Source organism: Myxine glutinosa, chromosome 4 (assembly GCF_964187855.1).
Source record: "Myxine glutinosa chromosome 4, kmMyxGlut1.1, whole genome shotgun sequence".
Classification (NCBI taxonomy): domain Eukaryota; kingdom Metazoa; phylum Chordata; class Myxini; order Myxiniformes; family Myxinidae; genus Myxine; species Myxine glutinosa.
In genome coordinates, this window is record NC_136264.1 from 75,182,773 (window position 1) to 75,196,404 (window position 13,632).

A 13,632-nucleotide genomic window follows, 5' to 3' on the forward strand; every position below is an offset into this window, starting at 1 on the left:
GGGGAGGGGGAGGGGAGAGGGGCAAGGAGAAGGGGGAGGGGGAGGGGAGAAGGGGAGGGGGGAGGACGGAGGGGGAAGGGAGGGGGAGGATGGACGGGGGAGGGGGAGGATGGACGGGGGAGGGGGAAGGGGGAGGGAAGGGGGAGGGCCAGTCAACAATGACGTTGCAGTTCTCATGGTCGGAGAGCAGCACAACAATCGCGACATCGTCCTGCATCTTCGCAAGAGCACAAAGCGGATTTTGGAGACTCGCCGATCCTGTGACCCACGCCCTCCAGTACCGGCGTTGCCGGGCGGGGGAAGGGAGACCCGTACTTTCCCAACCCGTACATTCGCCCTCTCGACTCAAGCTCGTATTCGATTCGTATTCGAAATCGAAAGGGGAAAGGGGAAATCCTTCGTATTCGAATTCGTAAACACGAAATATGAATTAAAATTTAATTCATATCGCACAAAATCGACACAAAACACGATCGCATAAAGGTGAAAAAACGCAATCGCTTTTCGCCCTGAATTACGTGCAAACGTGTGACGGGATGGAACATCACGTGATCGCTCTGAGCGAATCAGCGAGCTGCTCGCACTGGCTGAGATTAGCGGGTACTTCGCTGAAATGCGCTGAGGTAAATATGAATAAAAAATATGGATCTCGTCAAATATGGTCTCGGCCATGTTCGTCCCAGGCTCAATGGCCATGTCGATGCCAAATATCAAGCACGTGAGCCTCTCCGTTTCGGAGTCTATCGGTAACATTACACACACACACACACACACACAAACTGTGTTTTATCTATCTATAATTCCAGTAATCTCTGTGTGTATGTTTGTATGTTTGTATGTTTGTATGTCTGTGACCGCTGTTTCTCGACAACCACGGGTCCGATATACTTTAAACTTGCCAGGTATATTGCTGGGGACCCGAGGATGTGCCTTTTCAAGGTTTCATATTAATCGGACAAGTACTTACCGAGCTATGTCCAAAAAACGATTCAACCAATCAGAGAGCAGCGAGCTATCACGTGTGCCGAACGTGGCGAACAGACTCTGCCTCGGACGGCACATTTGAGAGCGTATTCATTTATTTCACGTTGGAAAACTATGTTGCCGTTAAACTATGTTTTAAAACTAATAAAAACTAATTTGCGATTCATCGTATTCATCGCTTCACATTTACGACAGTGAAGACTTCACTTCCGGCAGCCAATCACAGAACGCGTTGTTGCGAGCCCGAGAGCCTGCGCCATTACGGTTCGTAATTCGATTTCTTCCGGAGAAAATAATAATTTCTCGATTTCTTATGCGCATTATTTCTCCCAATTCAGTCAGAGCGAAGGGCGGAAGCGAAGAGCGTTGTTTTTTTTGTTTACGGGCGTACGGGCGGGGTAGAGCGTACGGGTAGCGTTTTTTTTTTTTTTTGGCAAGGAACGGGCACCCACGTACGGGCATGCCCTAGTATATATAGATTGCAGGAGGGGTGGTGGTCGATTGTGAGGGATCTGAGTGATGTTTAGTGTTGTAGGATGAGGTGGTGGTCGATTCCGAGGGATCTGAGTGATATATAGTATTGCTGGAGGGTGTGGTGGTCGATTCCAAGGCATCTGAGTGATATATAGTATTGTAGGAGGGTGTGGTGGTCGATTCCAAGGCATCTGAGTGATATATAGTATTGTAGGAGGAGGTGGTGGTCGATTGTGAGGGATCTGAGTGATGTTTAGTGTTGTAGGAGGAGGTGGCGGTCGATTCCAAGGGATCTGAGTGATATATAGTATTGCAGGAGGGTGTGGTGGTCGATTCCAAGGCATCTGAGTGATATATAGTATTGTAGGAGGAGGTGGTGGTCGATTCCAAGGGATCTGAGTGATATATAGTATTGCAGGAGGGTGTGGTGGTCGATTCCGAGGGATCTGAGTGATATATAGTATTGTAGGAGGAGGTAGTGGTCGATTCCAAGGGATCTGAGTGATATATAGTATTGTAGGAGGAGGTGGTGGTCGATTCCAAGGGATCTGAGTGATATTTAGTATTGTCGGAGGGGGTGGTGGTCGATTGTGAGGGATCTGAGTGATATTTAGTATTGTCGGAGGGGGTGGTGGTCGATTGTGAGGGATGAGTGATATTTAGTATTGTAGGAGGAGGTGGTGGTCGATTCCAAGGGATCTGAGTGATATATAGTATTGTAGGAGGAGGTGGTGGTCGATTCCAAGGGATCTGAGTGATATTTAGTATTGTCGGAGGGGGTGGTGGTCGATTGTGAGGGATCTGAGTGACATTTAGTATTGTAGGAGGAGGTGGTGGTCGATTCTGAGGGACCTGAGTGATATATATATATAGTATTGTAGGAGGGGGTGGTGGTCGATTGTGAGGGACCTGAGTGATATATATAGTATTGTAGGAGGGGGTGGTGGTCGATTGTGAGGGACCTGAGTGATATATATAGTATTGTAGGAGGGGGTGGTGGTCGATTGTGAGGGACCTGAGTGATATATATAGTATTGTAGGAGGAGGTGGTGGTCGATTGTGAGGGACCTGAGTGATATATATATAGTATTGTAGGAGGAGGTGGTGGTCGATTGTGAGGGATCTGAGTGATATATATAGTATTGTAGGAGGGGGTGGTGGTCGATTGTGAGGGATCTGAGTGATATTTAGTATTGTAGGAGGAGGTGGTGGTCGATTGTGAGGGACCTGAGTGATATATATAGTATTGTAGGAGGGGGTGGTGGTCGATTGTGAGGGATCTGAGTGACATTTAGTATTTTCGTAGGGGGTGGTGGTCGATTGTGAGGGATCTGAGTGATATATACAGTATTGTAGGAGGAGGTGGTGGTCGATTGTGAGGGATTGAGTGATATATACAGTATTGCAGGAGGGGGTGGTGGTCGATTGTGAGGGATCTGAGTGATATTTAGTATTGTAGGAGGGGGTGGTGGTCGATTGTGAGGGATCTGAGTGACATATAGTATTGCAGGAGGGGGTGGTGGTCGATTGTGAGGGATCTGAGTGATATATACAGTATTGTAGGAGGGGGTGGTGGTCGATTGTGAGGGATCTGAGTGATATATACAGTATTGTAGGAGGGGTGGTGGTCGATTGTGAGGGATCTGAGTGATATATACAGTATTGTAGGAGGGGGTGGTGGTCGATTGTGAGGGATCTGAGTGATATATACAGTATTGTAGGAGGGGGTGGTGGTCGATTGTGAGGGATCAGATTGATATATACAGTATTGTAGGAGGGGTGGTGGTCGATTGTGAGGGATCTGAGTGATATATATAGTATTGTAGGAGGGGGTGGTGGTCGATTGTGAGGGATCTGAGCGATATATACAGTATTGTAGGAGGTGGTGGTCGATTGTGAGGGATCTGATTGATATATACAGTATTGTAGGAGGGGGTGGTGGTCGATTGTGAGGGATCTGAGTGATATATATAGTATTGTAGGAGGGGGTGGTGGTCGATTGTGAGGGATCTGAGCGATATATACAGTATTGTAGGAGGGGGTGGTGGTCGATTGTGAGGGATCTGAGTGATATATACAGTATTGTAGGAGGGGGTGGTGGTCGATTGTGAGGGATCTGATTGATATATACAGTATTGTAGGAGGGGTGGTGGTCGATTGTGAGGGATCTGAGTGATATATATAGTATTGTAGGAGGGGTGGTGGTCGATTGTGAGGGATCTGAGTGATATTTAGTATTGCAGGAGGAGGGGGTGGTGGTCGATTGTGAGGGATGAGTGATATTTAGTATTGCAGGAGGAGAGGGTGGTGGTCGATTGTGAGGGATCTGAGTGATATATATATAGTCGCGCGGCAAGGAACATCACGTGATCGCTCTGAGCGATCGATTGCAACTCTGCGTCGTGTCGTGGGCGTGGCCAACGTGGCCTCATGTTCCCAGGTGATTGGCTAACTCGAGCTTGAGAGAGCCATAATGCACTACGTTATGGCAAAAAATATGGATCTAAAGATGAAAGGGGAAAAAACCTATGTGGTGTGAATGGCAATGTTCCTCGCTGAAATGTGAAAAAACGCATTCGCTTTTCGCTCTGAAATACGTGCGAACGCGTAACTGTGTTAATGGCGGCAAGGAACATCACGTGATCGCTCTGAGCGAATCAGCACGCTGCTCTGCGACCGGTCAGATTCCGTGCATAATATTCCTCGCTGAAATGCGCTGAGGTAAAAATATTATGAAATCAATTTTTAGTTCGGCCATGTTCTTACCAGGCTCAATGGCCATGTCTGTAAGCCTCTCCGTAACAACACACCACACACACCACACACCACACACACACACACACACACACACACACACACACACACACACACACACACACACACACACACACACACACACACACACACACAGTTTTATATATACACAAAGAATTAAGTTAAGCACCCCCCCCGTTTTTTTACAACCTCGCACATTACAAGTTTGTTGTCGTCAAAACAGTGTAATATACCCATGATATTGCTATATTTTCTGGAGAAGTGATATTATGGTCACATAAAAACATAACAATCATGCCGTTTTCAATATTTTATTCTGAATAATTTAAGGTGAAATTTTTTGGGAATTTTAGGCATATTTGCACCTCAATTTAAGTATGGAGCTATAGGTCCATCACGGACAGTGTGGATGACGTTTATGTTTTCTAACGTACAGTCATTGTTCTGAGAAGACCTCTAGCGATCTTTGCGTCAATAACGTGTGTAGGACCCACGTGATCGGATCACTGACTCAACCCTACGTCTCAAAGACCCTGTAAGCCGTCGTATGCGTTGCTGTGGCAGGTTGTTCCATTCCCGATGTAATGCACGTTCCAATTCATCCAGATTGGCTATTGGAGGGACCATCCTCGCAATTTGGCGTCCCAACATGTCCCAAACGTGCTCGAGGGGGTTCAGGTCAGGACTGTACGCAGGCCAGGGGATGGTTGTCACAGCACCTTGCTCCAGCAAGGCTCGGACGCGTCTCGCACGGTGAGGCCTGGCGTTGTCATCCATGAAGATGGGTCTGCTGGCGAGGGTGTGGTCATCGAAGTGCGGGATTACGGTGGCATTCAGGATTTCCTCGGCATATCGCTCTCCATTGAGGTTACCTCGCACAGTTATCAGGTCCAACTTACAGTCATGGGAGAAGCATCCCCAGACCATAATCGAGCCACCACCATTCACCAAAGGGTACCGTTGGTTGAATGTTTTTAGGTGCATACGCGGTGTGTTTGTGGCGCCACACCCGAACACGCCCATCTGTCACGTACAGCAAGAACCGGCTTTCATCCGACCAATGAACTCGCCTCCAAGACCGGATGTTCCATCCACGTCGCGCTAGGCACCATGCCAAACGCTCCCTCTGATGTCGTTCGAGTAGCCTTGGACGCTTGATCACTCGTCTTGACCTTAAACCGGCCGATTTCAGGCGGTTCCTCACGGTACGGTGACATAGCCTTCTGTTGGGCAGCCAGTTGTCCTTCAGGAAATGGCTCGAGGCGAAGGGATATCGTCGCACCAGTCTCCAAAGCGCTCTATCTTGGCGGACTGTTGTCACGCGAGGTCTTCCAGACCTTGGGCGGTCCTTCACCGCATCCGTTTCCTGGTGTTTCTGCACCAACCGACTGATCACCGAATGGTGGTAACCAAACGTTCGAGCTACAGCTTTTCTGGACATTCCGGACTCGATCATGCCTATTATCCGCCATCGTTCACCGTCCGACAACCGTCTACGAGCCACCATCACGAGAAAATGACCATGTAACCCCCACACGAGCTCAGGCGTGACTTGCAATAACCCGTGATGATAGTGCATTTACAGAAAATCACGACCACGTGGATGATAACACGTGCTGCACGAGCGATGGGCGTCACAGATGAGTGCACTCATCTGCATTTCATCAATGGATAATTGCTAATGTCATACCAATCATTATTTGATCTCACATACCTTAGAATATATGCCAATGTATACATATACACAAAGAATATATATTAGGGGGTGCTTACCTTAATTCGTTGTGTAGGGGTGCTTAACTTAATTCTTTGTGTATATATAGATATTACAAATACACTTGTGAAAAAAAAATTCTTTGAATTATGATTGGTGTAAACCATGACAAAACAGCAACTCAGGTACAGTCATTTATCTATACTAGGGCATGCCCGTACTATATATACACAAAGAATTAAGTTAAGCACCCCCCCGTTTTTTTACAACCTCGCACATTACAAGTTTGTTGTCGTCAAAACAGTGTAATATACCCATGATATTGCTATATTTTCTGGAGAAGTGATATTATGGTCACATAAAAACATAACAATCATGCCGTTTTCAATATTTTATTCTGAATAATTTAAGGTGAACTTTTTTGGGAATTTTAGGCATATTTTCACCTCAATTTAAGTATGGAGCTATAGGTCCATCACGGACAGTGTGGATGACGTTTATGTTTTCTAACGTACAGTCATTGTTCTGAGAAGACCTCTAGCGATCTTTGCGTCAATAACGTGTGTAGGACCCACGTGATCGGATCACTGACTCAACCCTACGTCTCATAGACCCTGTAAGCCGTCGTATGCGTTGCTGTGGCAGGTTGTTCCATTCCCGATGTAATGCACGTTCCAATTCATCCAGATTGGCTATTGGAGGGACCATCTTCGCAATTTGTCGTCCCAACATGTCCCGAACGTGCTCGAGGGGGTTCAGGTCAGGACTGTACGCAGGCCAGGGGATGGTTGTCACAGCACCTTGCTCCATCCGATCACGTGGGTCCTACACACGTTATTGACGCAAAGATCGCTAGAGGTCTTCTCAGAACAATGACTGTACGTTAGAAAACATAAACGTCATCCACACTGTCCGTGATGGACCTATAGCTCCATACTTAAATTGAGGTGAAAATATGCCTAAAATTCCCAAAAAATTTCACCTTAAATTATTCAGAATAAAATATTGAAAACGGCATGATTGTTATGTTTTTATGTGACCATAATATCACTTCTCCAGAAAATATAGCAATATCATGGGTATATTACACTGTTTTGACGACAACAAACTTGTAATGTGCGAGGTTGTAAAAAAACGGGGGGGGGTGCTTAACTTAATTCTTTGTGTATATATATCTAAAATTATATCCCCCCCCCTCTATTTACATGAAATGGTTTGGTCCAAAGCGAACGGCTTGCGAGTACGGTGACAACCCCCCCCCCTCTATTTACATGAAATGGTTTGGTCCAAAGCGAACGGCTTGCGAGTACGGTGACAATCCCCCCCCTCTATTTACATGAAATGGTTTGGTCCAAAGTGAACGGCTTGCGGAGTTTGGTAAAGAAATCGCCAAAGCGTGCACAAACGCGCAGGAAAGCGAAAGAATCGCAAATTAGTTTTAATTAGTTTTAAAACATAGTTTAACGCCAACATAGTTTGCCAACGTGAAATAAATGAATACGCTCTCAAATGTGCCGTCCGAGGCAGAGTCTGTTCGGCACGTTGGGCACACGTGATAGCTCGCTGCTCTCTGATTGGTTGAATCGTTTTTTGGACATAGCTCGGTAACTACTTGTCCGATTAATATGAAACCTTGAAAAGGCACATCCTCGGGTCCCCAGCAATATACCTGGCAAGTTTAAAGTATATCGGACCCGTGGTTGTCGAGAAACAGCGGTCACAGACAAACAAACATACATACACACAGAGATTACTGGAATTATAGATAGATACAGTCACGTGAAAAAGTAAGTACACCCCATGTAAAGTTTTCACTTTTTCAACATACAGCTATTTGATCTTCATTTCAACATTATTGATAGCTAAAGATGATATAATATAACAAATATCATGAAACATTTACATTTTGTAGTCCATTGTATAATTTAAATAAACATAAATGCAAATTTCGCATGTGGAAAAAGTAAGTACACCCTTGGCTCTAATAGGTGGTATTGCCCCCTTTGGCAGAAACAACCTCAAGTAGGCGTTTCTTATAACTGTCTACCAGTCTCTGACATCGACTGGGAGAAATCTTTGCCCACTCCTCCATGCAGAATTCTTTCAGCTGTGCGATGTTTGAGGGGTTTCTTGCATGCACAGCTCGTTTCAAATCCCCCCACAACATCTCGATGGGGTCTAGATCCGGGCTTTGACTTGGCCATTCCAGAACCCTCCATTTCTTTCTTTTCAGCCATTCCTTGGTGGATTTACTGGTATGTTTAGGGTCATTGTCATGTTGCAAGGTCCACCTTCGGTTGAGCTTCAACTTCCGACAGATGGCCTCACATTATCCTCAAGCACCCTCTGGTACAATGAAGAATTCATAGTGGATTCTATGATGGTGAGCTGCCCAGGTCCTGATGCAGCAAAGCTGCCCCAAACCATAATATTTCCACCACCATGCTTTACCGTTGGTATCAGGTTCTTGTGGTCAAATGCCGTCTTTGGTTTTCGCCAAACATGCCTTCTGGTACTGTGGCCAAATAGCTCTACCTTTGACTCATCTGTCTAGAGCACATTGTTCCAGAAGTGCTTGTCTTTGCCTCGGTGTTCATTGGCAAACTTTAGTCTTGCCCTGATGTTCTTTCTGGACAGCAAAGGTTTCCTCCTCGCACACCTCCCATGTAGATCAAATTTGTGCAGCCTCTTTCTAATGGTAGACTCGTGCACTTTGACATCAACAGTGGCAAGAGCTACCTGTAGCTCCCGTGATGACATTCTGGGGTTCTTAGAGACTTCTTTCAGCATCTTGCGGTCTGCTCTCGGGTTGAACTTGCTGGGGCAGCCTGGCCTGAACAAGTTGGCAGTTGTTTGGAATCTTCTCCACTTGTAGATGATCTTCCGGACAGTCGAATGATTGATTTCAAATTGTTTGGAGATGTTTTTAAATCCCTTCCCAGAATCTTGGCATCTATAACCTTCTTTCTGAAGGCCTCAGAGAGCTCTTTTGATCTTGGCATGGTGACACCGCACACTTCAACAACAAAGAGCAAACCAAACTAAATCTCTCATCTCCTCTTCCTGTTCAGGCTGGAGTTCCCCAAGGCAGTGTTCTGGGCCCTGTGCTTTTTCTGGTCTTCATCAATGATCTGTCTGACTCTCTTGAAAATCCTCTCTATCTCTTTGCTGATGACTCCACTCTCTGCCGCTCCATTCCTCTTCCCTCAGATCGGCAGTCTGCAGCCTCCTCACTCTCTGAAGACTTGGTCAAAATCACAGACTGGTCAAACAAGTGGACCATGTCTTTCAATCCTGACAAATCTCACACTCTTACTATGTCTCTCCGAAAAAAACGACTGGACAACCCTCCCATCTACCTTCTCAACCATCCTCTCCAAGAAGTTCTGTCGCTCAAGCTTTTGGGTCTCACTATCTGCCATGATCTTTCTTGGGAAAACCACATTTCCAAGCTGGCCTCCAAAGCCAGTCGCCGACTGGGCATCCTCCGTCGTGCGAAGACCTTCCTCGGCACAACTGAGCTCCTCACCACATACAAGGCTTTCATCCGCAGCTCAATGGAATACTGTTCTCCCCTATGGGCCGGTGCTCCTGCCTCAAACCTAGCTCGGCTTCATGCTGTTGAAACCAAAGCTTTCAGAATTATTGGAATCTCCCGCGATGAAGCTATCTCTGAGGGCCTTTCACTCACTCACCGCAGGCAGGTAGGTGGTCTTTCTGTCTTCTACCGACTCCTCTCCGGCCTTGCACCCCCAGCTCTCTCTGTGCTCTGTCCCCCAAATATTCCTACAGGTCGCACAAGATCTGCCAGCAACCCTCTGATGGTTAAACTGCCGAAATCTCGGCTCTCTGCTCACCTTCACTCCTTCATTCCTCTTTTCTCCTGCCTCTGGAACAAACTCCCACACTCACTTCAATCACACTCCTCCCTCCAGGTCTTTAAAACAGCTGTTCACCACCATCTCTTTTCTTCCCCCATCCAAAATCTTGATCTTTTCTACCCCCACTAATTCACCCCAGATCCACCTTGTTTGAAATTCCAACTTCTTTCCTGGAAGTCCTGGCAGTGTCCATATGTGTTATACCTTACAAAAAATTCACGCGTGTGCATTAGGATTGCCTACATACATGCCCCAATCAACACCTCCCTAGCTTCTTTTTTTTTACGCACGAAAAATAAAGGTCGGATACTTTTTGAACACACTACGTATCTATATATATCTATATATATCTATCTATCTATATCTATCTATATATATATCGAAATATATATCGAAATATATATCGAAATATATATCTATATATATATCTATATATATATATCTATATATATATCTATATATATATATATATATCTATATATACAGTGGAACCTTGACTTACGAGTTTAATTCGTTCTGTGACCGAGCTCGTAACTCAAATTGCTCGTATCTCAAATCAAATTTCCCCATTGAAATGCATTGAAATGCTATTAATCCGTTCCAGCCCGCCAAAAACCACACCAATTTTTTTTTACATATACAGTATATATAAAAATATCTCGCGCTTTATATTTCACCTGTATGCAGCATACAAGTTGGCAGGATGGCCTGGACTGGAGGTACGCACACTTGACTCTAAAGTCTAAACTGTCCAGCCTGGGTTTGAATCCCGACCCAGCTATAACCTGTCATGTCGGTGTTTCACAGGCAGGGTGATTCATCAATGTGTGTACCGCTAAACTGGGCGCCCCGTTTGCGTCCCATTAGTTGTTGGATGTTAAGGATCTCACCGTGTTTTCCACAAAGAGAAGGCGAGCTATCGCCGGCACTCTGAACAAGTTGTGGCCTGGCATGGCATGAACATGAAAACATGAACATGAACATGAAATGTTCGACATGAACATGAAATTTTCCAAAATAACAAAAATGCGAAAACAAAAATGCAGCGCTATACGACAGAGATACTGTACGTGCACGGCAAGATAACCACGTGACCGGAACCCACCTGGCGGCGTAAACTCAAAATAACCGAAATGCGAAAACTAAAATGCAGCGCTATACGACAGAGATACTGTACGTGCACGGCAAGATAACCACGTGACCGGAACCCACCTGGCGGCGTAAACTCAAAATAACCGAAATGCGAAAACTAAAATGCAGCGCTATACGACAGAGATACTGTACGTGCACGGCAAGATAACCACGTGACCGGAACCCACCTGGCGGCGTAAACTCAAAATAACCGAAATGCGAATACTAAAATGCAGCGCTATACGACAGAGATACTGTACTTGAACGGCAAGATAACCACGTGACCGGGTGGCGAAAGCTCGTAACTCGGATCTCGGCTCGCATCTCAAAGCAATAAACCGCCCGAGCGATGGCTCGTATCTCGAAAAACTCGTAAGTTGGGGCACTCGTAAGTCAAGGTTCCACTGTATATCTATATATATATATCTATATATATAGGGGGACCTCTAAATCCGAATTTAATTCGTTCCAGCGGCAGTGCAGATTGGGAAAAGTTCGGAATTAGAAACTATTTTCCTCATAAGAAATAATGGAAAGTGAATTAATCCGTTCCTGGACCCCAAAAACCCATTATCAAGACACTGTTAACTGCAAATACACATGATTCAAGGTAAAATAAGATGAGTAAATGCCCTAAATATCAAATAATAATAATAATAAAAACAAGAAATAAATGTACTAACATGAAAATAACTGCATTTACCTTAGTGGAGAGTTCTGATGGTGCATGTGGAAGCTGGAGAGGAGGAAGGAGGGAGAGGGTTTTATTGCTTGGAAGGTGAGGCACCTTCCAAGCTAACATCAGATGACTGTGCTTCTGGTGTTTGCTCTCTTTGTCTCTTAACACCACTTGTAGAGGGTTGGGGCTCACAAGGCTTGCTTTCTTTAGAGAACCACCTCTCCAAAGTTGCCTGGTGTTGGCGACTTTTCTTAATTTTTCTGAAGTGGTCAATCACATTGTCACTGAACAAGTTAATGCTCCTGTTAACCACTGCTTTATTAGGGTGCCACTTTTCAACAATGGCCTGTGTTTTAGACCAATGGAAGCACAGTTCTCTAATTTCAGCACTGGAAATATGAACGACGCTCGCGGCGGGAAATATGAACGACGCTAACGCTATGTTGGCGGTTCGGTTATAGAAATACATTCGGAATTAGGGACAAAATTTTCTCGAATTTACGGTTCGGAATTAGAGTAGTTCGAGATGAGGGGCGTTCGGAATTAGGGGTCACTACTGTGTATGTATGTATGTATGTATGTATGTATGTATGTATACGTATGTATATATATGTATATATATATATATATCTTGGTCAGTATGGGGACCCCTTCTGATTGTGGGCCTGGCACCGAGGCACCATTGGAGCCATTGTTTTCTTTGACATAGCTGGAGACCAGGTAGGTATTCCTGTAAATCATTCTTCACTCCAATTTGGCAATCAATCAGAATGGGCAGGAACACGATGACGTCGGGATTACTGTGCATGACTCAACAGGCAAAAACTTGCAACCAAGATTGCTTGTACTTGCATAGTTTTCCATAATTATGAAACCCATAAGGCCTAAACGTTCCCCGATATGTAGCATATAGATCCTCGTGGAATATGTATGATAATTGGAATATAATTGAAATTCATCGCTTGTTTTTAAGACCAATTTTTTTTTTCTATATCTGTGTATTAACCGCACCCCCCAACTTTTAACTTTTTTGCCGATAAAAAAGCACGGTTAATACATCGGAAAATACGGTACTCCTTACGCTTCAGCAAAGCTGCATTAGCATTGTCCAATCGTTCTGGGTTAAGTTCAGGTCTTGCCCAAGCTGGGCATGTAGTCTGCAGCTCAGCGATTACAGTAGGTGGTTGGGTGTAGTAGGGAAGAACCCTGGAGCACAAAACAAGACAACTGCTGTTACAGTCTCAACTAACAATGGAATACTATCACAAATATGAAGCAAAAAAGCGCTTACCCCAACCATTTGACGAGCACAGAACGTGCCGTGGATTTGTAGTCCAATTGCCCCGCACGGACAAACTGACTCCAGCGCTGGCCGAGCAGCTGAAGGAACTCATTGCTGTTCGCGAATGTTGGTAATGTGTAGTAGAGCATCAACTGAAGTAGCATTTGGAAAGGAGGGGAAAAAATGGAGGCGGGGAGATGGGAGGGCAGAAGAAGATCAGTATTGTTCAACAGTCGGCAAAATAAATACAGATAAATAAAACAGTACTGTAAGAGCGGCAACAAGAACATGTCCACACGTACAGGATGAAGAGAATTCGACATCGATCTGGAGAGAATGATTTACCATCACAATCAAATATTCCATGTGTTTGCAGTTTTCAAGAAGCTATTCCACAATAATATTTGAAAATGCTAAAAATAGGAAAATAGCAAATATTCTTGAGTAATACAATATATTCAGAGATGAAAGTGTTATTTGAATATTGAATGAATGAATGATCGTTTTAAGGCCACTTTCCCCGCTAGAGCGGGGGTTAGCCTTGCGGGCCCCATGACAATCATGGTTCCCTGTTTGAGGCAATGTTTTTATGGCCGGATGCCCTTCCTGGCGCCAACCCTTAGTCGCCTCTTACGATGCGCAGGGATACGGTGTACCTATTCTAAACCGGGGTACACACCGGGATCATTCGTCCCAGCAAACTGGTACTCAA

At 45.1% G+C, this 13,632-nt stretch overlaps 1 protein-coding gene across 2 annotated transcripts in view; it reads right to left on the bottom strand.

Moving 5' to 3' along the window:
• Nucleotides 1-13,632, bottom strand: part of GNL3 (G protein nucleolar 3) — a 63,543-nt gene that overhangs the window by 9,805 nt on the left and 40,106 nt on the right. For both annotated transcript variants that reach the window (XM_068112666.2, XM_068112665.2), the window contains exons 12-13: nucleotides 12,930-13,072; nucleotides 12,720-12,844 (exon numbers count right to left, since the gene is read on the bottom strand). In XM_068112666.2, coding sequence (XP_067968767.2) covers nucleotides 12,720-12,844; nucleotides 12,930-13,072 — 268 coding nt within the window. The remainder of the gene's footprint in view (nucleotides 1-12,719; nucleotides 12,845-12,929; nucleotides 13,073-13,632) is intronic.